This window comes from Scyliorhinus canicula, chromosome 13, assembly GCF_902713615.1.
Source record: "Scyliorhinus canicula chromosome 13, sScyCan1.1, whole genome shotgun sequence".
Lineage (NCBI taxonomy): Eukaryota > Metazoa > Chordata > Chondrichthyes > Carcharhiniformes > Scyliorhinidae > Scyliorhinus > Scyliorhinus canicula.
In genome coordinates, this window is record NC_052158.1 from 89297890 (window position 1) to 89323924 (window position 26035).

Here is a 26035-nt window from a genome sequence, read left to right on the forward strand (position 1 = left end):
ATTATTTTTTTCCAATTAAAGGGGCAATTTTCTATGTCCAAACTTTAGACAGAATTATCTTTTTGACAGAAAAGACTTGGAGATAGTAATTTGGCACAGCAAGCTTCCACAAATAACAATGATGTAAATCAGTGCTTCTCAAAGTGTGGTACGCGTACAGGTGCCGGTACGCGAGCCATCGTCTGCCGGTACTTGGAGTGTTTCCAGAAAAGAAAGAGACAGTAATCCTGGATTGGCTTGTTTCGCTCACCGGTCCCTGGCACATTGAAAAAAAAAACTGCCGGTCCGCCACATCAGATAGTTTGAGATGCACTGATGTAAATGACTAGATCGTCGATTTTAATAGTGTTGGCTGACAGATGAGTGTCCAGAAGATGTTCCTTGCTCTTTTTCAAATCGTGCCACAGAATCTTTTACATGCACCTCAGAGGTTGCAAAGAGCCTTTGTTTACTCTCAGCAATCCCTCCTTATTATTCCTGAGTAGGGTTTGAACCTGTGACTGCTGACTGAGAAGCAGAAGTACTCAAACTGAACCAAGGCTGACAACCTAATGTAAGGTCTGTAGCTCATTCTGAGAGGAAGCTGTTGATTAATAAAGGGCTATAATTAGTTTAAGATTGGGATATCACATTTCTTGGGCATGGACAGATTGTAGAGTAAGATGTAGATTTGGAAGGGTACTGGATCACTATTACCTACAACATACACAGACTTCCTCATTTGATTTACAAGCCTACAGTGCATCTGTACATGTTCATAGAGTTCAATGTTCATATTAAAATGATGCATGTCTTTGGATCTATTTAAATTGCTTGCTTTAGCTGCTTAAGTGCACCTGTCTGTGTCATGGCAGAAACTCATCCATTAACTCTACAGAGTGATTTACTTCAGATATCCGGGGAAGTTCCCTGACTTATAAGAGGCATCCGGCATTATGTATACTTAAGGAGATAATAACCAAAACTCTCAACAAAGCATGTGCAAATTGTGTAAATGGACTTTGCATTTCTATCACTACAAGTTGAGACATTATCATTTCTTTCTTAAATGCAGGGGTATGGAGAGCTTTGGTAAGATTAGAGAGAATGGGAAGTATTATATATTAAAATTCAACTATATATAGGTCTGAGAAAAGGGTGGGAAGTGGTGTTCCATAATCATTGGTGCTGTGTCCACACTTTACATAAGTAGTTGGGACTCAGGAATTGAAAGCACAAATTTTAAAATTTGCAGCACTATGTGGGAAAGTAGAGAAGCAGAGGCTGAATGGCTTCTTTCTGTACTGAAATCATTCTATGATTCTATGATAAGAACTTGCAAATGACTCCCAATTTGAGGACTATGGGTGATGTAGGTGAGGACTGCAAGAAAATTCTGCTAGACATTAATAAACTTGCAAAGTGGGCATGTAATTGGCAAATTAACATCAAAATGGTTAAAGTGGTACATTTTGGGAGGAAGAATGGAAGGCCACATATTCCTCAGGAAAAATTGTCCAATGGCATAAAGGAACAGAAATATCTGGGGAGTTCAGATATTCTTCTGTGGCCCAGATTAATACTGTTATTAAAAAAAGCAATGCCGTGGTGTTCATTTCTATAGGGATAGAGTCGAAAAGGCAGAAAACTTGTACAGAACCTTGGTTAGACCGAATTGGAGTACTGTGAACAGTTCTGTTCTCCCTGTTACATAAAGTATGTACAGACACTTTTGTTTGGAATGGGGGGGGGGGGGGGGGGGGGGGGGGGGCTGGAGGGCGATAGGTGTGATGTCAGGGGTGGGCTGGGGAAGGGTAGAGTTTTGGGGAGGGTGGGCTGCTGACAGTGAAGATACCTTTGTAGAGCTATAGGGTGTAGAGAGGTGACGGTGGCCATCTTGGGTGAGCCTCGAATCTGGGTGAATTCCTTTATGACTAGGTTTTGGCTGACTGGAGGGGTGGGGCGCTGGAGGACCCCTGCCCACACTGGTCATATGGAATGGGAGGGGATTAAATGGGCCAATTAAAAGGTCTCAGACATTCGCCCATTTGAAGAACTTGAAGGCGGATGTGATTTTCTTACAGGAGACGCAGCTGAAGATTAGGATTCAAACGAGGTCGAGAAAGTAAATGAGGTGGGACAAGTAGTCCATTAGTCTTGACGTGAGTGGAACCATGGTGCTTATTAACAAGAGGGTGGCCTTTTGGTGGGTAACATAATGGTGGATGAGGGGAGGGGGGGGGGGAAATACGTGATAGTGAGTGAGAGGCTGGACGGTTCCTGTGGTTTTGTTGAACCCACCAAATTGGGAGGATATAGAGTTTATCAAGAGGATGCTGGTGGCCGTTCCAGACCTGGATTCCCATTGGCTGACTATGTGGGGGACTTTAATTGTGTGCTTGTTCCCAGACGGGTCAGGTCATGCCCCAATCCCTTAGGACTAATAATTTCCATGGACACAGAGAAAGCGTTGCACTAGGTAGAATGGGAGTATCTCTTGGAGGCACAGCGCCGGTTTGGGTTTGGACCTAGGTCATTTCTTGGATCATATTATTGCATAAGGCCCCACTCTTAGTGTTCACACCAATGCATTAATCTCAGAGTATTTTTGACTGTATAGGGGAACAAGACAGGGATGTTCACTTTCCCCGTTACTTTTTACATTGACAATTGACCCGCTGGATATTGCACTGAGGTCGGCAATAGAGTGGAAGGGTATGGAAAAGGGAGGTATAGAGATCCGAGTGTCACTAACACAGAGAACTTGCTGTTGTATGTAACAGACCCTCTCTCCAATGAAGGAAAGATTATGACGGTGTACAGTAAGTTTGGCTCCTTTTTGGCTTATAAACTCAATGTGGGGAAAATTGAGGTGTTCCCTGTGAGATTGGGATTGGGAATGGGATTGGAGAAATTGCCATTTCAGCTGGCGAGGTCAGATATTTGGGAATACAGGTGGCTCACGATTGGGCATTGTTGCATGAGCTAAATTTGCCTGGACTGGTAGAAGGAGTGAAGGGGGATTTGTAACAGTGGGATGCTCTTCCATTATCGTGACCAGGGAGGGTTCAAACGGTGAAAATGATGGCCCTCCCAAAATTTTTATTTATATCTCGGAGTCCCCCAATCTTTTTACCACAATCTTTTTTTGTGAAGATTAATAAGCTGATTTCAACCTTTGTACAGTTGGGCAAGACACCACAGGTTCGGAGTTCGTTTTTGCAGAGAGATAGGCAGTCAGGGTGGTTAGCGTTGCAAATTTGATGAACTACCACTGAGCGACGAATATCGAGAAGGTTTGGAGGTGGGTTGTGGAGGAAGGGTTGGTTTAGAGGCAGATGGAAGAGGATTGTGTACAAGGTTTCATTTGAGGGCATTGGTAATGGCTTCACTTCCATTCTCGCCGGCCATACAAGCCCAATGGTAGTCGTCTTCTTAATGGTATGGAACCAGTTTAGGCAACATTTTAAGCTGGAGTCGATGTCGTTAAGGGTGCCAATATATGGAAACCATGGATTTATCCTGGCAGGACTGCGCTCAACATACATGGTCTGGGAATGAGAAGGGGTAGAAAGGTTTACGGATTTATTTGTGGAGGATAGGTTTGTGTGTCTAGAGGAACTGGTGGAAAAGTTGCAGCTTCCAGTGGGGAGAATGGGTTCAGGTATTTACTGGTGAGGGACTTAGTTCGGAAGGCGCATTCTACTTTTCCTTGGTTGCTACCCCCCTCTCAGATGGATAAGGTAGTGTCTTTGGATGAGAGAGGGGAAGGAAAGGTCTCTCGTATTTATGGGCAGTGATGGGGAGGGAGAGGGCCAAGCTGGGGGAGATGAAAAATGGGAGGAAGAGTGGGGAATGTGGAATGAGGCCCTACACAGGATAAACTCAACCTCCTCATATGCGAGACTGAGCCTAATACAGTTTAAAGTGGTGCACAGAGCGTACATGACCAAAACGTGCATGAGTAGGTTTTTTTCGGAGGTGGAGGCCAGATGCGAGCATTGTTCAAGGAGGCTGGCGAACCACTTGGACATATTTTGGCCCTGCCCTAAATTGAGGACATTCTGAAAGTCTTTTTTTGAGACGATGTCTGCGATTTTGGTAATAAAGGTGGAGCCATGTCCTTGAGTGGCGATATTTGGGGTATCAGGTGAACCCGAGCTGCAAGAGGGGAAAAGGGCTGACATAGTGGCCTTTGTCTCCCTGAACGACCTGGAGAAGGATTCTACAAGGGTGGAGGACACTGGAGCGCCCTAGGTCGTCGACCTGTGTGGGGGACCATTCTTACATCTGGAGAAATTTAAATACGCCATTCGGGGGTCAGAGGAGGGTTTTTTATTCCAGATGGAGACTTTATCTGCTTCTTCAAGAATTGGTAGTCGTCAGCAATTCGAGGGCGTGGGGGGGGGGGGGGGGGGGGGGGGGGGAGAGCTTTGCCCAAAAAGGGGCATAAGGGTGTGTTGGTGGTTTGTTTGTCTATTATGAAAAGTGTATAAAGTTGAATGAATGGTGTGTATATTATAAAATGGGAAATATCAGTGGCTATGGAGATTGTGCAGGTGAGCTGGGGAGGGGATGGGGGTGGCGTTGGTGGATTGGTTTACCCCTCAGAAAAGATGAATACGGGAGGAGTTGGAAGCTCCGTGGGGGCTGGAGGAAATTTGAACTACTTTAGAAAAGCTGCAGGTGGGGAAGGCACCAGGGCCGGATGGGTTCCGATGAATTCTATAAGAGGTTCGCAGATCAGTTGGCCCCATTGATGTTAGGGATGTTCAATGTTTCACTGGCACGGGGTTCTCTCCCAGAGGTGTTGGGGAAGCCATCTATCTCCCTCCTCCTCCTGATGAAGGATAAGGACCCCACAGAGTCAGAGTCATACTGTAAAATGTCCTGAATAAAACTATTTATTTTGAAAAGGATGTGCAGGCACTTGAGAAATCATAAAACCATCACTCGAGATAATGCCAGAACTGAGAATGTTTACCTATCGGAAAAGAATGAATAGGCTGGTGTCCCATTCTTTAAGGAAGAGAAGACTGGTGGGTGATCTGATAGGTGTCTTCCATCTTTAAGATTCTGAAAGCTTTTGATAGCACAATAAAATAAATAACCTTTATTGCCACAATCCACCTCCGGGGTTTCGCTCCCAACATCGCTGGCAGCTCCAGGACCCAGTCTCTTCCGCAAGCACAGGCAGCTCCACAAGGCGGACCCGTTGGTCGAGAGGGTACAGATACTCCATGCAAACCCCCAGTACACCTACGTGGTGTACCCCGACGGTCGCCAAGACACAGTCTCCCTCAGGGACCTGGCACCAGCTCGTTCCCCACACCCCCTCCCCCTGCCCCGGCACCACCCTTCCTCCCCCCAGCGCACCTCACCACAGCCCCCGCTCCAGGACGATCCGTCCTCCCCTTGGTCCCACCCCGGGGATGAAGATGAGGTCTGCATGCTCCCGGAGTCACCGGCGACCGAGCCAGCGCCTGCATCGCCACCAGGACTGCGACGCTCACAACGGAGGATCTAGACACCCGATCGGCTGAATTTGTGAATTTTCTCTAAAATGTTAACCTTAAAATGCATGTAAATAGTTTTTTCAACACCCCTGCTGGACTCTTTTTTTAACAGGGGGTGAATGTGGTAGTTACCACTGTTGTATATATCACATACGAGATGTAATACGGTAAGGCTCCTGTTCTACAGGTATGGGGGTAGATCCCTGCCTGCTGGCTCCGCCCAGTAGGTGGAGTATAAATGTGTGTGCTCACCGAGCTGCAGCCATTTCGGCAGCAGCTGCAGGAGGCTACACATCTCTGCTTAATAAAGCCTCGATTACTCTCTGCTCTCATCTCGTCGTAATTGATAGTGCATCATGGTGGCCATTCTGGACCTGGATTCACAACAATTAATGATGGGGGGTGTTTTCAACTGTGTGTTAGGCCTTCAGATGGATTGCCCATGTCGGGAATAGCGAAGCAACTGGGTATTTATGGACCAGATGGAGGTGAAGGTGAGGGTGGGGGTGGGGGAGGGGGGTGGTGGGGGGGGGGGGGGGGGGGTTAGACACCCGGGAGAGAAGGAGTGTTCCTACTTCTCCCATGTGCACCAGGTGAATTCCTGTATAAAATGTTTTGTGGTGGGAAATCGGTGCCCCTGTGATAGTGGAGGCCGAGTATGCTGTGATCATGGCCATGGGCCACGCGCCACACCACATGGATGTAAGGCTTGGTACAGGTTAGGCACAGAGGCCCTCATGGAGGATGGATTCGATGCTGCTGGAAGTTAAATGTTTTGTGGAAAGATGACTTTGTTGATATAGGTGTATGTAGAGTTCAACCAAAACGGGGAGGCCTCTCCCTCCACATGAAAACAGTGGTGTGGGGAGGGGTGATATCATACAAGGTCAATAGATATAAGGCGGACAGGGCAGACAGACAGAGATTGGTGGGGACTGGCGGTGTTCGAGGGGTCCCAATCAGGGAGCTTTTGGTGGAATGGAAGATGTTGCAAGGGCAATTTGATTTGCTGATGACAGGGAAGATGGTGGTGCAGATTCAGCAATCTGAAGGGGCATTCTGTATGAGTAGGGGGAGAAGGCCAGCCACCTGTTGGTGGGTGAGTTGAGATGACAAGTGGCCACATGAGAGATAGTGCAGGTGAGAGATGAAGGGGAAGAGTTGGTGACAAGGCTGGAGAAAATTAATGAGGCATTCAAGACTTTTCTGAGGGCTCTAAAGGGAGGAGGCGGAGATGGGGCATTTTTTGGATTGGCTGGTTATCCTGGAGGAAGAGAGGGAGAAAGGACAGGGATTGGAGGCTCCACTGGGGCTACATGAGGTAATGGAGTCGATGAGTTGATGCAGGGCCGGATGGCGTCCCGATGATTTTTATAAACAGTTTGTGGCGGTGTTGGCCCCGCATCATTTGTTGATGTTTAATGATTCGTTGGCAAGGGGGGAGCTGCTGACCATGTTGGCTGAGGCATTGCTTTCTTTCATTCTCAAGAAGGATAAGGACCTGTTGAAGTGTGGGTCATACAGACCATCTCCCTTAGATGCAGATGTGAAGTACTAGCTAAGGTGATGGCTCGATGGCTGGAGGAGTGTGTGCTGGAGGTGGTCTTGGAGGATCAGACGGGTTTTATGAAAGGGCAGCAGCTGTCGAACAATATTAGGCGATTGTTGAATGTGGTTATGACTCCATCGAAAGGTAAGGTGCCAGAGGTTATTGTGTCCTTGGACACAGAGAAGGCGTTTGATAGGGTAGAGTGGAGGTATTTGTTCGAGGTCCTGGGGGGGGTTTTGGCCTACGTTTATCTCCTGGGTGTGGTTCCAGTATGGTGCCCCCATGGCTAGTGGAAGCACAAACTTGATCAGCTCTGGAGATTTTTGGTTGTGTAAGGGCACAAAGTAGGGGTTCCGCTGTCCCCACTGCTGCTTGCGCTGCCTCTTGAACCTTTGGTTATTGTGCTTAGAGCATCGAGAGAGTGATCGGGTGTTGTAAGGGGAGGTAGGGAGCAAAGGGTTTTGTTGTATGTGGATGGCTTGCTGCTCTACATTTCAAACCCAGTGGAGTGTATGGGTAGGATAATGCATGTAGGAGATGTTTGATGCGTTTTCGGGATATAAATTGAATGTGGCAAAAAAACAGAAATTTCTGGTGAACGCCAGGGGAGGAGTGCAGATTTGAGTTCCCTACCATTTAGGCTGACCAGCAATAGATTCAGACAAATGGGTAGTCAGTAGCTCAGTTGGCTTGACAGCTGGTTTGTGAAGCAGAGCAAGGCCAGCAGCATGGGTACAATTCCCTAACCGGTTGAGGTTATCATGTAGGCCCCGCCTTCTCAACCTGAGGTGTGGTTATCCTCAGGTTAAATCACCACCCGCCAGCTCTCTCCCACAACAGGGAAAGCAGCCTATGGTCATCTGGTACTGGTACTATGGCAACTTTATCTTATTCAGGTGGTCCTTGACTGGGCCACGATGCATAAGTGGAACCTGGCCAGCTTGATGGGGGGGGGGAACCGAGGGTAAAAGGGGGTGTGAAGAGGCAGGACGCCCTCCTGCTATTACTGGCAGGGAGAGTGCAAGATGAACATTGTTTTGAGGTTTTTGTTTGTTTTCCAGTCCCTCACGATATTCCTGCCAAAGGCGTTTTTCCAAAAAGTGGACAGGTTAATTTTGGCATTTGTGCGGGCTGGCAAGGCGCCACGGATTCGGAGTGTTTTTTACAGAGGAGACGGCAGGTGGAGGGGCTGGTGCTACCAAATCTACTATACTACCACTGGGCGGTTATTGTGGATAAGGTGCAGCAGTGGTGGGGGACGAGGGGGCGGAGTAGGTGCAGGAGGAGGAGGCTTTATGTGTGGGGGGGGTGGGGGGTGCCTGAGGGCGCAGGTAATGGCTCCCTCCTATTCTCATGGGGGCATCGTCCCTTAAGTTTTGGAAACAGTTGAGGTGGCACTTTAACATGGGTGGTATGTCAGTATTGGCCCCAGTATGTAGGAATTACAGATTAGCTCCGGCGGAGATGAATGCGATGTACAGGCATTGGCAGAGGGAAGAGGTGGAGTGGGTGAGGGATCTGTTTATGGAATGCAGGCTTGGGAGAGTTGCAGGAGAGATACCTGTTGTCGAGGGGAGTGAGTTTAGAAATATACAGGTGCAGGGCCCACGGAAGGAGCGACCCTTGTTCCCTCAACTGCTGGAACATACCTTGATGGAAAGGGTATTATCAAAGGATGAGCTGGGAGATGAGAGGATTGCAGACATTTACGGGGGTTTGGTGTGCACAGAGAAGGCGCCAACTGAGGTGTCAAAGCGGAAATGGGAGAAAAAACTGGGAATGGAATTGGGATGGGAGGTCTGGAGTGAAATTATACACTAAGTGAATGCAACATCATCCTGTGCTAGGATGAGCCTGGTACAGTTTAAAGTTGTGCATGGGCTCAAGATGCAAGATCGTATGAGTGGGTTCTTCCCAGAGGTAGTGACTAAGTGCGAGAGATGTGGAAGGGGGCCGGCAATCATTTCCGTAGGTTTTGGTCATGTCTGAGATTAGTGGGTATTTGGATCCTGATTTTTGAAGCACAGTCAGAGATCGTGGGGGTGAAGATGTCGGTGAGCAAGTTGGTGGCGACCCTCGTAGTGTCGGAGCTGCCGGTGCTACTGGAGGGGAGGGGGGCTGATGTTGTGGCCCCCGCCACTCTGATTGCCCGACAGCGAATTCTTATTGGGAGGAGGTTGATGGAACCACCGAGGGTATCGACATGGTTGGGGGATGTGCCGGAGTTCCTTAAATTGGAAAAAATTAAGTTCGCTCTTAGAGGGTCGGAGGAGGGGTTCTTCGGAAGATGGAGGATGTTCCTGTTCCTTTTTGAGAACTTTTTTGTCGCCAGCGGGTTGGGGGGAGAGGGCTGTTTCAGCAGGGAGTGTTAAGGGGAGTAAAAGGGAAAAAATATGTCAAACTGTTTGGATTGCGTTATGTTTTTGAAATATTGTGTGTATTTTGTATATTTTGGTTTGGAATTAAAATATTTTTTAAAAACATTTCAGATGATACAAAACTGGGTGGGAGGGTAAGCTGTGAGGAGGATGCAGAAATGCTTCAGTGTGATTTTGACAAGTTGCATGAGTGAGCAAATAAAAGGTTAAGGAAAGGTGGATAAGATTGGGAGGGGAATAAATATATATTAAGAAAGAAAGAAATGGTAAAAGAGTTAAAATGAAATGGGATGAAAACAAATGGGTCTAGGTGGGGTAGAGCTGATCATCTGAAGTTGTTGAATTCTATGTTGAGACCGGAAGGCTGTAGCATGCCTAACCGCAAGATGAGATGTTGTTCCTCCAGTTTGCGTTGAGCTTCACTGGAACATTGCAGCAGGCTAGGAACAGACATGTGGGCATGGGAGCAGGATCTTTTGTTAAAATGGAAAGCAACAGGAAGGTCAGGGTCCTGAATGTGCACAGACCGAAGATGCTCAGCAAAGTCATCACCCAGTCTGCGTTTGGTCTCTCCGATATAGAGGAGACCACATTGGGAGCAGCGAATGCAATAGACCAAATTGGAAGAGATGCAAGTGAAACGCTGCTTAACCTGGAATGAGTGTTTTGGGCCTGGAATGTTAAGCATGGAAGAGGTAAAGGGGCAGGTGTTACACCTTCTGTGATTGCATGGGAAGGTGCCATGGGTGATGGGAGAGGTACTGGGTATGGTGGAGGAGTGGACTAGATTGTCTCGGAGGGAACAGTCTCTGCAGAATGCTGACAGAGGGAGTGAAGGGAAGATGTGTTTGGTGGTGGCATCACGCTGGAGTTGGCGAAAATGGCGGAGGATTATGCTTTGCATACGGAGGCTGATGGGATGAAATGTGAGAACGAGGGGAACTCTATCCTTTTTCTGGGAGGGAGTGGAGGGGGCGAGGGTAGTTGCTCGGGAGATGGACCGCACACTGTTGAGGGCCCTGTCCACAATTGTAGGTGGAAAAATCACAGTTGAGGAAGAAGGAACACATTTTCGAAGCACCATTTTGGAAAGTGGCATTATCAGAACAAATGCGACGGAGGCGAAGGAGTTGAGAGAAAGCTGTATTAAACGTGGAGACAAAAGGAAACAGACCGATCATGCCAACACAAGCATCTCAAACAATGAAATTGCAAATTTATATCACATTTACTTTGCATTTGCTCTTTGTGTGCTAACTTTGTTATTTTACGGTTGGATTACTTGAAAGGGAAAGCTGAATTGATTGGGCGAGACACTTTTATTTGTTTGCATAATCAGAAAGAGATAACAGGCATTTACTGAATTTGTGATATGGAAAAATTCAACTGTTTCAAAAAGGAAATGAAGATTAAGGGCTCATGTAATTTTACATTTCTACAGGAAAGGCCAGGTTATGCGGTGAAGAACTATTTTCTCTACTACTTGTTCCGATTCGCTGCTGCACTGGGTCGGGAGATCTTTTACATCACATTCCTTCCATTTACCTACTGGAATTTTGACCCATTTGTTACTAGGAGGCTGGTTGGTGTGTGGGCAGTAAGTACATCTTTTGATAATATTTTACTTTAACCACCAGAGATAAAACATTGGAAAGCAAGAACTCATCGCACAACGTAAGTGTTGGAATGTTGGTTGTATATTATGGTCGCAATTTAATGAAAAGAAAAGAATCCGTTCTGGGCGCGAACAGTGGGTGTTTCCCGGAGCCCGCAGTGCCGGGAACGACTCCGCTATCAAATGAGATTTGGGGGGGGGGTCCTCCATGAGGAATGCCCAGCCAAGGCCGCACTTACCTCACAAGCTCAGTTTGTCAGTACAGGAAGAGGCCGATCTCTCGACTCCCCTCCCTCCCACTGTGGCCTGCAGACGCACCCCCAACACCCCAACTTACCAATTAGTGGGTCCTCAAGCCCCTCTCACCCCACCTCATAAGGGCAGGACATCTCCCTGGGCTTGATCCCCAGCACGGGCAACCTGGCACCGGGCACCATGGAACTTCCAGCCAGTGTCCCTGCCAGCCTGGCAATGCCACTTGGGCACCCTAGCCGTTACGCCTTGTCCATGTTTGTGGAAACCAATGCTAAATGGCACCACGCGGGGTCTCCCAGGCTGCGGGCGTTTCATCCCGGGCCTTGGTATACTTCACTGTAGACATATTTAAGTGAAGCTAACTGCTCATTTCAACATGCAAATCTGGATCCCACCCAATGATCTCATTAGGCCCCTCATGAGATTGAACTGCCTCATTGCGTCACCCACCTAATTTTTAAATGAATTAACTCGGGTGCATATTAACCTTTTTCTGTTTCAAATAGAGTGCTTTGTCATGCTGGTCAAAAAAATTAAAAATTAATCACAGCTGGACCCGGGCCCTCGGGAGGCCATATTCGGGGTGTTGGACCAGTCGGGGGTTGGAAACGCACGGAGGCAGAGGTTGTAGCCTTCGCCTCGTTGATCGCCCGAAGGCTGATCCTGTTGGGATGGAGATCAACCTCTCCACCCTGTGCCCTGGCATGTTAACATGCGGGCCAACGTCTGGTGGGAGGATGGGATCGTTGTTATTGATATAGGCATTATCGCTTCTCAGCCTTTTGGCTAAGATTGAGCGTAGATTGAGCCTTTTGGCTCAGATCGGGGGCGAAATTCACCGAAGACTTACATGACGCCCATTACCGGCGTGCAAAAGCGGCGCTGGTGACTCAGGCGTCGGGGCCTGCTTATAAGCCCTAAATCTCCCGTCCCGAAAGGGCCAGCAGCGGAGTGACGCTGTACGCGTCAGTTTCACCCGCTGCGGAAGTGGCGCGTCGGTTGATGTCGGGCGACATCATCAACGTCGCCCGGCGTTGGGGTGTACCTGCGTTTGAGAGGGAGGGGGGGGGGTACCGGCGTTTGAGAGGGAGGGGGGGTACCGGCGTTTGAGGGGGGGGTACCGGCGTTTGAGAGGGAGGGGGGGGGTACCGGTGTTTGAGGGGGGGTACCGGCGTTTGTGGAGGGGTGGGTACCGGCGTTTGAGGGGGGGTACCAGCGTTTGAGGGGGGAGGGCTACCGCCGTTTGGGGGGGTACCGGTGTTTGAGGAGGGGGGGTACCGGCGTTTGAGGGAGGGGAGGGTATTGCCGTTTGAGGGGGTGGGGTACCGGCGTTTGAGGGGGGGGGTACCGGCGTTTGAGGGGGGGTACCGGCGTTTGAGGGGGGGTACCGGCATTTGAGGAGGGGGGGTACCAGCGTTTGAGGGGGGTACCGTCGTTTGGGGGGGTACCGGCGTTGGGGGGGGGTTGCGGTGTTGGGGGGGGTTGCGCCGTTGGGGGGGTGGTTAGGGGTAGGGGTGGGGGGGGGTAGGGGTGGGGGGGTAGGAGTAGGGGTGGGGGGTAGGGGTAGAGGTAGGGGGTAGGGGTAGGGGGTTGGGGTAGGGGGCAGCGGCGTGCAGAGGGGGGGGCGTCGGTGCGTTGGCCCCGGGCATCCATTGGATGGGGACATCAGCAAATCTTCCTCAAGGCTCCCCTTCCTCCCAGCTGCCTTGTCTTTGTTTGAGAGAGAGAGAGAGAGAGAGAGGGAGATTGTGGGGACAGACAGAGAGAGAGAGACAGAGAGAGGGAGTCCCGTCCGTCCTCTGGCTGAGAGCAGGGCTTTGGTGAGTATATTGCAATCTGCCTAAACCCAGGAATATTGCCTGGTTAGAATGCAGAGGGAAATGCTGGGATCCCGGGGTGGGAGATGTGTCTGGATTTGTATATTTCAGCTTCAGCCTCTGCGATTTCAGGTCAGTTTCACAACAACAGGAAAAACTCGCGGAGAGAGAGGGAAAAACTTTTGGCAAAGTGTCTGGGTTCTACCTTTATAATTCACAGCGCAGCACAGCGCAGCGGGACTTCGGCCCATCCGGGCCGGAGAATAATTCACCCTAAAAATAAAATGACATCCTGCCGGCGCCAGCCGTTCTCCGAGGTGGGCGGCGGGATTTGAACAACGCCGTTTTATGGCGGGTGGGATAATTCTTAACATGGCGGGAGCGGGAATAACGCCGCCGCCGGCCGATTCTCCGACCCTGCGTGGGGTTGGAGAATTTCGCCCCAGCTGGTATGTCTCCTTTGTGGGGACCATGAATTGGATTCAATTTGAATTGGTTTTTTGGAGCAGGCAAGGAGCTGGATTAGGGGTTCGCCTCTGCCCACACTCTGAGCCCTGGCTTTGTAACTCAGATAAAGTAATAAAAAAAATTTTTTTAAATATTAAAAATTGATATGGGCATTGACATTAAATTTGTTACTGATTATTGTTTACGGTTGGGTGTAAATTTGGGAGAAAATGTGAATAAAAAATTATTTTTTTAAAAATGTAATCACAGCTGAGTAGGCAGCTTTAAAATCGCAGCAAAGGCTGGGAGTTGACGCTTCCAAGGCCCGAGAACAAAGCATTACCATCCGGAAGTCAGGACCCAGTTGATTCGGGCAGCTGTTTTTGAAAATGTTAGTAGTTGAACAAATGGCTGAGATTTTTGTCTACGAACAACAGACACACCATTTTATGGACCCAGAGGAATCCCACTTTCCCTCATAAACATGATTCCGAAACCATTAAGATACGACGGCAAACAAATCTTTGAGCGTCATCTATAAACAATCTTTTTCTCTCTTGAGCAGAAATGCCTATGTTGCCCTGAATCTTCTCAAAACTGGGCTAACATATTGGATATGTTGGATAAAGATTTTGTGGGGTTGGTTAGTGTGTGTAGTATAAGGGTCTGGCACATGCAGGGTTGAAGTAGGACTGGGTACAGTGCTGCCCACACAGTGATTTGTGTGCAGAAGCAAGCCTGGAGACAATGCCTAGCTTGGACCTTTACTGTACCTACGTATAGCTTCTAGCGGTTAATAAATTCTTACTGTTGAGCCAATTAAAAATATGAATACCTTAATAAGACCTACCAAACTATGTCCAACAACTTTCAACATTAATCCATCTCCTAATGCCTGGAAATAGTGGGCATACATCTGGTGGGAAGGGCACGCAGTATCATCTTGGTAAAGAGGTTTGCAACATGCAGAAAAGGCCAATTAGGATGCCAGTGTGAAACTCTGCTGCCAGGCTTGGCGGGAGGCAGGGGGTCTTGCAGCAAGCTCGCTCATGTGCAATCCTTTCCCCACCACTCTGATTCCTGTTCACTTGTACCCAATGCCTTGCCAGAAGAAGACCTTGCTAGGAGAGGGCTCTCCTAGCCCCTAAATTATCTGTAGTGTCAGCATCTGAGCAGCTGGAAGGTTGAATGACTGAGTTTTCAATTTCACTGCCTTCTTACTCTTTCTCAACTGACTGAACAGGTTGTAGATCTTGGATTGGATATCTGATATGAACAATGGTTAAGGCTTAGTTTTTGTGGGGGAGAGAAGAAATAGTAAGAAACAAGTACATCATATGCATCCCTCTAGAGGGATTAAAGGGAAGTGGGATGAGAGGAGGACGATTGGCTATGTGAATTTGCTCATCATCAATTGCTCAGTGCCAGTAGTGGCCATGACTTCAACAATGCCCCTTCCCATGATGACCATCACCATCTCCTCCAGTTCATTCCTGCTTCCTCCTACTGTGCACCATTTTCTACTACAAGGAACAGGGAATTGTGTTATTGAGTGTTGTGCAATATGTTTAAATGATGTGACTGTCTTGGCCGAGTAGCTGCCAGTATGAGTAATGGATACAAAACTTTGAACAATGCTGATTAATAGAGGTTGTTGGTATGTGAATATGAGGTATAATGATCTGAGCAGTGAATGAGGCGAATGGTGCAGTTTGAAGGTGAAGTTATTCATCTTGGCGACTCATGTAGGATCATTAAACTTCCTGCAGCGCATGGAACAACACATTTGAGATTGACCATCACCAGTATTCATTGCTGTTGTTTCCTGAGGACATGTCTGGAGAACCTCTTGCCCCCTGCAGATACAGAACATCTACTTCTCAATTTCACCTCTTCAACCTAGGTTTCCATGCATTACCAAAATATCTCGGTGCATATTCAGCTTCCATCTGTTCCATATTCAGCTGTTCTTCATTCTTTGGCTGTCAAGTCAACAAGGACTCCCACCATATAGTCCAGATATATTTCACCTTACCATACAAGAGGTAGGCTGTCTTTAAGTAGTACTGGGCCTTTGGGATATCAAGGGCCACGCTGATGAGTGCAGACAGTGAACACTGTGGATGTGGCTGGCTGCACACAGCAATCAGATAAAATAGCAGCCAGCACAAGTTTAACAGGGGTTGTCCAATTACTCTTGCTGGCTTTAAAAAAAAAGCAAGATTAAGGGTAGCGGGATATTAAGACCAGCACAAAAGAATAAATTTCAGTAACTATGTTAAAGTCAATCATTCTCTCTTTATTATTGCAAAACCTTTGATTCAATATATTGTTCCTTAATCGAAGTGGATCTGCCTACTGAGGTAATATGGCCCGAAGTTAGAAATAGGAAAGGAGCGGTCACATTGTTAGGAGTTTTCTATAGGCCCCCAAATAATAATAGAGATGTGGAGGAAGAAATTGCAAAACAGATTATGGATAGGTGTGGAGGTCTCAGGGTAGTTGTCATGGGTGACTTTAACTTTCCAAATATTGAATGGAACCTCTATAGGTCAAACAGTTCGGATGGGGCAGTTTTTGTACAGTGTGTGCAGGAGGGTTTCCTGACACAATATATGGATAGGCCGACAAGAGGGGGGGGGGGCCACATTGGATTTGGTACTAGGTGATGAACCGGGCCATGTGTTAGATTTGTTTGTGGGAGAGCATTTTGGAGATAGTGACCACAATTCAGTGTCTTTCACTATTGCAATGGAGAGGCATAGGGCCATATGGCAGGGCAAGGTTTATAATTGGGGGAGGGGTAATTATGATACGATTAGGCAAGAATTAGAGAGCATAAGATGGGAACAGAAACTGTCAGGAAAAGGCACAAATGAAAAGTGGAGCTTGTTCAAGGAACCAATACTGCGTGTCCTTGATAGGTATATCCCTGTCAGGCAGGGTGAAAATGGCCGTGTGAGGGAACCATGGTTCACAAAAGAGGTTGAATGTCTTGTCAAGAGGAAAAAGGAAGCGTATGTAAGGATGAGAAAACAAGGTTGAGTTGGGTCGCTTGAGGGTTACAAGGTAGCAAGGAATGAGCTAAAATAAAAGGGCTTAGGAGAGCTAGGAGGGGGCATGAGAAGTCCTTGGTGGATCGGATCAAGGAACCCCAAGGCTTTTTACTCATATGTGAGAAATAAAAGAATGACCAGGGTGAGGGTAGGGCCGGTCAAGGACAGTAGTGGGAACTTGTGCATGGAGTCAGAAGAAATAGGAGAGGTGTTGAATGAATACTTTTCTTCAACGTTCACCAAGGAGATGGACCATGTTTTTGAGGATGAGAGTGTGATACAGGCGGGTAGGCTGGAGGAGGTAGATGTTCTGAGGAAGGATGTATTCGCAATTTTGAAAAACCTGAGAGTCCTCACTGTCCCCTGGGCCAGATGGGATATATCCAAGGATTCTTTGGGAGGCAAGGGATGAGATTGCAGAGCCTTTGGCTTTGATCTTTGGGTCCTCACTGTCCACGGGGATAGTGCCAGAGGACTGGAGAGTGGTGAATGTTGTTCCTCTGTTCAAGAAAGGGAATAGGAATGACCCTGGTAATTATAGGCCAGTTAGTCTTACTTTGGTGGTCGGTAAGTTAATGGAAAAGGTCCTGAAGGATAGGATTTATGACCATTTGGAAAGATGCAGCTTAATCCAGGATAGTTAATATGGATTTGTGAAGGGTAAGTCTTGCCTCACAAATTTGATTGAATTCTTTGAGGAGGTAACTAAGTGTGTAGATGAAGGTAGAGCTGTTGATGTCGTATAAATGGATTTTAGTGAGGCGTTTGATAAGGTTCACTATGGTCGGCTCATGAAGAAAGTAAGGAGGTGTGGGATAGAGGGAAATTTGGCCAATTGGATAAGTAACTGGCTATCACATAGAAGATCGAGGGTGGTGGTGGATGGAAAATTTTCAGACTGGAGACCAGTTACCAGCGGTGTACCACAGGGATCAGTGCTGGGCCCTCTGCTATTTGTGATTTTTATCAAGACTTGGAGGAGGGGGCTGGAGGGTGGGTCAGTAAATTTGCTGATGACACCAAGATTGGTGGAGTAGTGGATGAGGTGGAGGGCTGTTGTAGGCTGCAAAGAGACATTGATAGGATGCAGAGCTGGGCCGAAAAATGGCAGATGGAGTTTAACTCTGATAAGTGCGAGGTGATTCATTTTGGTAGAAAAAAATTGAATGCGGATTACAGGGTCAATGGCAGAGTTCTGAGGAATGTGGAGGAACAGAGAGATCTTGGGGTTCATTTCCACAGATCTCTGAAGGATGCCACTCAAGTGAATAGAGCCGTGAAGAAGGCTTATAGTGTGTTAGCGTTTATTAACAGGGGGCTTGAGTTTAAGAGCCGCGGGGTTATGCTGCAACTATACATGACCCTGGTGAGACCACATTTGGAGTATTGTGTGCAGTTCTGGTCACTTCATTATAGGAAGGATGTGGAAGCATTGGAAAATGTGCAAAGGAGATTTACCAGGATGCTGCCTGGTTTGCAGGATAGGTCTTATGAGGAAAGGTTGAGGGAGCTAGGGCTTTTCTCTTTGGAGCAGAGGAGGATGAGAGGCGACTTAATAGAGGTTTATAAGATGATGAGGGGGATAGATAGAGTGGACATTCAGAGATTATTTCCTTGGGTGAATGTAGCTGTTACAAGGGGGCATAACTGTAAAATTCAGGGTGGGAGATATAGGAGGGATGTCCGAGGTAGGTTCTTTACTCAGAGAGTGGTTAGGGTGTGGAATGGACTGCCTGCTGTGATAGTGGAGTCGGACACTTTAGGAACTTTCAAGCGGTTATTGGATAGGCACATGGAGCACACCAGAATGACAGGGAGTGGGATAGCTTGATCTTGGTTTCGGAGAATGCTCGGCACAACATCGAGGGCCGAAGGGCCTGTTCTGTGCTGTACTGTTCTATGTTCTGTAACTAAATAGCAAAAATATACAGCCTTTGGAAAGCAGTGAAGTAGAGATGGTCTGATCAAATGGTTTCTGTGCAGTATAAACTGGAGAGCTGGGAGTGCACTGCCCAATCCAAGAGGGTGTCTAAGAACAGTGTTCCATATTTATGTTGGCAATTTTGGATATACACCGAGAGTAACATTTTGTAGACAGGACAGAGCCAATAGATGTCAAATTTTTAACATGTTACTCGTTGATCTCTGTGCACAAGGGTCTCTGTGCTGCATGTGTAAATGCATCGTTCAAGACAAGAATGATTATAAGGTGAAAAATAACTGGATCACATCAATATTGGACTGCAAGGGTGAAGGGTGATCAAAAAGTCAATATAAGAAAGCTTCATGAGAATGGTGAAACGGGGAGCGGGAGGGGGAGAAGGTGATTTGGGTCAGAAGAGAGGCTATCGAAATGAAGAAAGAGGAAAGTAGAGCCGAGATATGAAGATGGAAGAGGGTATAATATATGATGACAGTGCCCAATGATGAGAGTTAGGAGTCATGAGAGATAGGATAAGGTGTCAAAGGAAGCTGGAAATAACTGCTTTGAAACCAGTATAACAACAACCAGTTTTTTATAAATTCCAATTAAGGTGCAGTTTATTGTGGCCAATCCACTGAACCTGCACATCTTTTGAGTTGTGGAGATGAGACCCACGCAGACATGGAGAGAATGTGCAGACTCCACACAGTGACCCGGGGCCACGATTGAACCTGGATCCTAGGTGTCGCGAGGCAGCAGTGCTAATGACTGCACAACGGTACTGCCCTCACAACAACCAGTTTTAACAATAAGTTCCATTTATATATCATCTGTAACATAACAAAATGATCCAAAGTGCGTTACCAAACAGAATTTGACTTCAAAGCAAATAAGGAGAGATTTCGGCAGATAACTAAAGGCGTGGTTAAGGAGGTAGGTTCTAAGGAGCACCTTCGAAAGAATAGAGATCCATAGAGAGGTTCTGGGAGGGAACTCCAGAGCTTCAGCCCTTTGACAACTGAAGAGTCAGGAACACGTGGTGGAGTAAATAAAATTGGACATAAAAGAAACGGCGGAACCATTCTTCCACCAGAGAATGGCAAAATTCAATTGAGGAATTCAGCTGTAAAGGTTCCAGGCAACCCGGCTTCAGCAAAGCTATAATGAAGAAGTATTGTTCTCATGTGGAGACAGTGGTGACAGTTTCTGTGCCTTGGCTGAGTGCTTTTTACAGACTGTGGCATCAGTCCCAACTACAGAAGATAGCCCTCCTAATCAACCATCTGGATACGTTATCCTGAGTCATGAAGTGGTTGACTAACTTCAAATTCATGGAACGAAAGGCTATCCTGCACATAAAAGTGAAGGAAACCCCCTCAAAAGGGGGTTTCAGTGTCAAACATGGGCCGATGGAGTCTCGCCATTTGGGTAGGACGGTGGTGTTAAGGCCAAAATGAGATCAACCATGATCGAATGGTGGAGCAGACTCGATGGGCCCAGAGACCTAATACTTCTCCTGTATCTTATGAACGTATGATGTTATAAAACTGCAGGAGAACCCTGTCAGTTCCTGGGAGAGGCCCAATGGAAGAAAGTGTCCTTCAGGCACTAAATTGGCTGCTCTCAGGCTTTCCTCACAATTGACATCCCTAATGGTGCAAGTCTAGCCCACCAAGAGTTACCAACCAATCAGAGGCATCAGCTCCTCATGCCACCAACACCAGTGGGAGCGCTTGCTGCTGATGCATTGCACCCACCTAAGACCCAGGATCACCGAGGGATATTAAGCTACAGGTGAGTGAAGGCAGGATGGGGGTCACGAGGTGGTTGGTGCAGCAGAAGGGGCGTCAAGAGGGGTCGGACGCAAGGGCAAGAAATGTGGCTTTCAGTGGCCACCTGATTCCTGACCTGGAGATCGGTCACACTGTGCCTGATAGCCCCACACTCAATGGTTCCTGTTGTGATGGGCTGCATTAAATCTAGTCCCCTTGCTTGCACCGGTGAAAACCCTGCCAGACTAAAGAGCTTGTTCTCATTTTGTTTTTGTCAGCTTCCATTTGGAAGGGTTCGCATTGTGAAATCTTTCTAGATGGAGCACCACTGACACTCTTGATGAGCAGCTGATTGACTAATGTAGCAAAGGTGGCCAGATTCTGCCGTAGAAGGATACAGCCACAAAACAATCAGGCGAGCGGTGGCCTTGACTGGTGGAGTGGGGTCTAGGTTTTTGTTCAGCAGTCAAAATACCTCCCCAGTAGTTTCCACTGCTGCTTGAAGCTACTCCCCCCCGGTTGATCTGCTGTCATGATATGTCATGCTCATCGGCATTGCCCCATCCTGCCACATCCGCTGCAGTTCAGCTGCAACCACTCGGTGAAGTCCGACATCCAACTAGGCATAGGACAACCCTTCTTTCTGCTGCCTTTCACTTTGCCCCCTGGGAAGAGAAATCTGTCGCTTTTCAGCTCGGATCAAATGGCTGAAATACTATGATTTGGTTTTCTGTTTCTCACTTCGGGTTTTTTTTAGTTTGGTCATTTGTAATTGAGCTCAGTATGCACCCAGGTCACCTCCGACTTCAAACGGATCAACTCATGAAAAATAAATTAGTTTAATAACAGTTTTTTAAAAAATTTAGTGTCCCATATATGCCAATGTCAATTTAAAACAACCTGGACATTCCTTCAGAAAATGTAATCTGAAATGACTAGGCAGATGCTTTGGCCATTTTGAATGGGTGGACAGTTACTAATGAGTAATGAAGCGGTTAATTTTTGAAGTTTCTATTTCCCTTTCACTCCTCTTATCTTCCCCATCCTTTTCAACAGTCGCCCATCTCCCGAATCAGCCCTTGCCCATCTGTACCATTCAACTGTGACAGTTGGTTGAAAATCTTCTCTGGCTTAAGGCCATTTTTCACGGTACCTCATAGCTGTTGTGACTTGAGCCAATTGGTAGGAAGCGTGCATGATCAGCGCTGTGTGATTCTCCTGCTATTTTTAAAATTCCTTTTTTCCAATGGAGAATTATCTTTGTCTCTTTCACTTAATGCCTGCTACCGACTGCCTAATGATAACACCGGCAATGCCAAGTATTCAATCCCTAGGGGATCTCAGGTCTAAGTATAGAGCTGTCAATATCTGGAAAATGGGATATAAAAGATTAAAACTAAGTACGGCAAGTCTTAACCCCATTTAAACATCTGGAGGTGTGTTTGTGTTTAAAAGTAAGATTCATCAAAAGAAGCGACCTTTCTAAACCAAACCAAATAAATCTGGCTCTAAATGAGTGTGACTTGATAAGCCTGCCCACATTACCTTGTAGCACTCTGCAGTGTATTAGTATACTGCCTTGAGGTTAATAGAATCTTTTAACTTACATTAAAAAAAAATTTGGACAGATGTGATGACATCAGCTCTTGATCTCAGCAAGTAAACTGATAGCTTCGGTAGAGGAATATGCGTCTGCATTAGAAAGAAAACCTACTGAAGCATTTTTACTGAAGCCAGTATTGGTGCTTCTGGAATGAAAAGATTATATTTCTTCCTTCAAATTGACATAAAATATTATTAATTAGCTTCTGTGCCATAGAATTGCAGGTGGGCTGATACTCAGGAACTTGCTGTTGGATACATCTGGTTACTCTAATTTACGCGACCCACAGTGAACACATTTATCTATGATGATTTAAATGTTCCGATTGGACTACAGGAATAAACAAAAAAGTGGGGGAAAAATACTCAGTCGCTTTTCCGTATTTGATTGCACTTTGTAAACGCACCTAGTCAATTTCAATTTCCTGGTTTTCGTGTCTGTCAAACCAGAGTATGCCTTGTGCTTCGGCATTTGAAATATGCTGAGCACATGAAGTTACCATAAGGAATCATTTTTAAGTTCAGACACAGTACCACACCTGCGAACATTTATATGATTTGCTTTCCACATCTGTTCTCAGAACCAGGTAAAATCATGCCGGAAAGATGTTCGAGATGCATTGTAGTATTAGTGATGGTTTCATCAGTACTGCTCTGCTTTTATTATCTTGGTATACTATCTTCCAAAACTTGTACTGTTAGATGCAATTCAATGTATAGCCGGACCTGATAAAAACGGATACTAGATCCAAAAGTAATTCCAAACAATCATATTAACTCTACGTGTCATTCCCATTTGCTCCAATTGCACAGAAACGCTGACACGTGCATACAATTTCTTGGCAAATAGATATAGGAACATAGAAAAATCGAAACAGGAGGAGGCCATTCGGCCCTTCAAGCCTGCACCGTCATTTATTAGGATCATGGCTGATCATCAAATTCAATACCCTGAACCTGCCTTCCCCCCCATAACCCTTGATCACTTTAGCCCCAAAAGCTAACAGAACTATCCATAATAAATGTGATATTTTAGCATGGTGCAGTAATAATCACCATGGGAATAATTAATTCTAGCTTCTATGCATATTATATGTTCAGACCATTCAAATTTGGGCACACTTCCTACAGATCCGTGGAACAGGCTTACAATGTCCATAAAGTCATCATGGGCTGGATTCTACAGTTAGGAGACTATGGCCGGGATTCTCTGAGCCCGTGGCGAGTCGGAGAATCGGCGTTGACGCCGAAAATTCCCGTCACGCCGCTCCGAAGCCTGGACGCGATTCTCCGGCAACCAGAGAATCAACAGCAGTCACGCATGGCGCCGGTCGGGGGCCATTGAAATAGGCCCCCGCGGCGATTCTCTGCGGTTGTCCGGCCGAGTTCCGCCGGCGTGGTTCACATATGGTACCACCCGGCGGGAGCTTGGACCTGCGGCCGCGATGCCATCCTGGTGGGGAGGGCAGGATGATCAGACTCCGGGGGAGGGGGGGCCACGACGGCCAGGCCCGCGATCTGAGGGGCCTTCTTCCGCAGGGGCCCGCTGTGTCGCTACGCCATGTTGCGTGGCGCCAGCGTGGATATGGCCACCATACGCTTGCGCCAGGGTGGAAACTGCCACCACGTGCATGCGCAGACATGCGCCAGCAGTGCAGGGCCACGTTTTGGCGCCGGAGCTGCGTGGAGCACTCCGGCGCCATGCTGGCCCCCTGTGGGCCACTGAACTGCTAAGCCAAGAGGCCCGTTGAAGCCGGCGTGAAACACTGCGGTGTTTACGCCGGCGTCCAGGATTTTGAAGAATCCCGGCCTATGTGTTCCCACCGGGAGTGAACGTGCGATTCCATTGTGGACGCTATCCGTTCCGCGATTCAGGACATACAAAAGGGGCAGCACTCTGCCGGTGAGAATTGGAAGCGATTCCTGTGAGTGAAGATAAGACATTAATGTGATGTAGAATGTGAAACTGGAGAAGACCAATGAACTCGGGAGCAGCACCCAGTGGTGTACTGTGAAACAATATTAGCGGTGTTCTAAGAGCAATTCTATTGTTTGGTCAGGGATGGTTGAATCACTTGGGTAGGCCTGAAAGAAGGGAGAAAATTAGATAGAATTACACAAAATATACAGCATAGAATCGGGCTAATTTACACACTTGGTCCGCTGGTCTCTGTAAAAACCCACTTCCCAACTTCTGTCACTCTTAATTGTACGTCCTTTTGTGCAGCTAGCCATCTATCCATTCTCCATTTGACCCTTGACCCCACATGCCTGGCCAGGGAGGCACGGTGGCACAGTGGTTAGTAATGCAGCCTCACGGGCAGCACGGTGGCGCAGTGGTTAGCATTGCTGCCTACGGGGCTGAGGACCCGGGTTCGAATCCCGACCCTGGGTCACTGTCCGTGTGGAGTTTGCACATTCTCCCCGTGTTTGCGTGGGTTTCACCCCCACAACCCAAAGATGTGCAGGGTAGGCGGATTGGCCACACTAAATTGCCCCTTAATTGGAAAAAATAATTTGGTACTCTAAATTTATAAAAAGAAAAAAATAAAGTAATACAGCCTCACAGTTCCAGGGACCCGGGTTCAATTCTGGCCTCTGGTGACTGCCTGTGTGGAGTTTGCACTTCCTCCCCGTGTCGACGTGGGTTTCGTCTGGGTGCTTTGGTTTCCTCCCACAGTCCAAAGATGTGCAGGATTAACAATGCTAAATTGCCCCTCAGTGTCCAAAAGGTTAGGTGCGATTTCTGAGGGCACACAGTGGCGCAAGTGGTTAGCACAGTTGCCGCACGCCGCCGAGGTCCCAGGTTCGATCCCGGCTCTGGGTCACTGCCCATGTGGAGTTTGCACATTCTCTCCCATGTATGCATGGGTTTTGCCCCACAATTCAAAAGATGTGGATAAGTGGATTGGCCACACTAAATTGCCCCTGAATTGGAAACAAAAATGAATTGGATACTCTAAATTTATTTTAAAAAAGGAAGGTGGGATTTCTGGGTTACAGGGATAAGGTGGATGCGTGAGCCTAATTACCCTACATAAGCCCACTCACCCGCCCTATCCCCGTAACCCCAACTAACCTTTGGACACTAAGGGGCAATTTAGCATGGCCAGTCCACCAAACCTGCAAATCTTTGGACTGTGGGAGAAAGCCAGAGTACCCGGAGGAAACCCACACAGACACAGGGGAATGTGCAAGCTCCACACAATCACCCAAGGTCAGAAATGAACCCTGGTCCTGGTGCTGTGAGACAGCAGTGCTAACCACTGTGCCACTATGCAACCCAAGAAGAAAATATAATGTAATTCACACAAAATCCAGAAATGTAAGCACTTACAAGGTCTCAGACACATGCAAGTAGAGATTGACTCTGGAGAATATAAATTGCAAATCAATGGTTAAATAATCCTTTAAGGTGCACATATTGCAGGCCTTGATGAGCATTCTCTCACGGTTCTTTGCAAATGAATGGAAGTTGGAAGTTTCTCCGGATATCCAGATGAGGTTATTGCCGAGTTTCGAAGGAGGAAAATCTTTCCAGGTGAAAACAAATTAGTCCCCCTCGTACCGCTTTTGTTGCCTGATTGTTGGTCAGGGTTTGTTCTTCTGGTCAGAGGATGCTCTCCAGATTCATCTGTTTCTGCCTGGTTCTTGGAGTAATATGATTTGTTATCTGAAGTCAGTTTTGATCATGTGACTGCGTGCCCATGTAAATCCATAGCATCCATAGAATCCCTATAGTGCAGAAGGAGGCCATTTGGCCCAAATAATCTCCACCAACCTCTGAAAAAGCATCCTACCTAAGCCCATTCCCCCGCCCTATCCCCGTAACCCTATAACCCCACCAAACTTGCATATCTTTGGACACTAAGGAGAAATTTCAACATGGCCAATCAATCTAACCTACACATTTTTGGACTATGGGAGAAAACTGGAGTACCCAGAGGAAACCCACATAGATATAGGGAGAACTCCTCGCAGACAATCACCCAAGGACAAATTGAACCCATGTCTCTGGTGCTATGAGGCAGCAGTGTTTTTAAAAAAAATATCTTTTATTCTCCTCCATTTTCACATTTTCTCCAAAATTTACCCAATAAACAATAATCAGTAACGAATGTATTG

The 26035-nt window shown here is 47.2% G+C and overlaps 1 protein-coding gene across 1 annotated transcript in view; it reads left to right on the top strand.

Moving 5' to 3' along the window:
• sgpp2 (sphingosine-1-phosphate phosphatase 2) overlaps positions 1–26035 on the top strand; it is a 66702-nt gene that overhangs the window by 4135 nt on the left and 36532 nt on the right. Inside the window, exon 2 of the mRNA XM_038816980.1 lies at positions 10864–11019. Coding sequence (XP_038672908.1) covers positions 10864–11019 — 156 coding nt within the window. The remainder of the gene's footprint in view (positions 1–10863; positions 11020–26035) is intronic.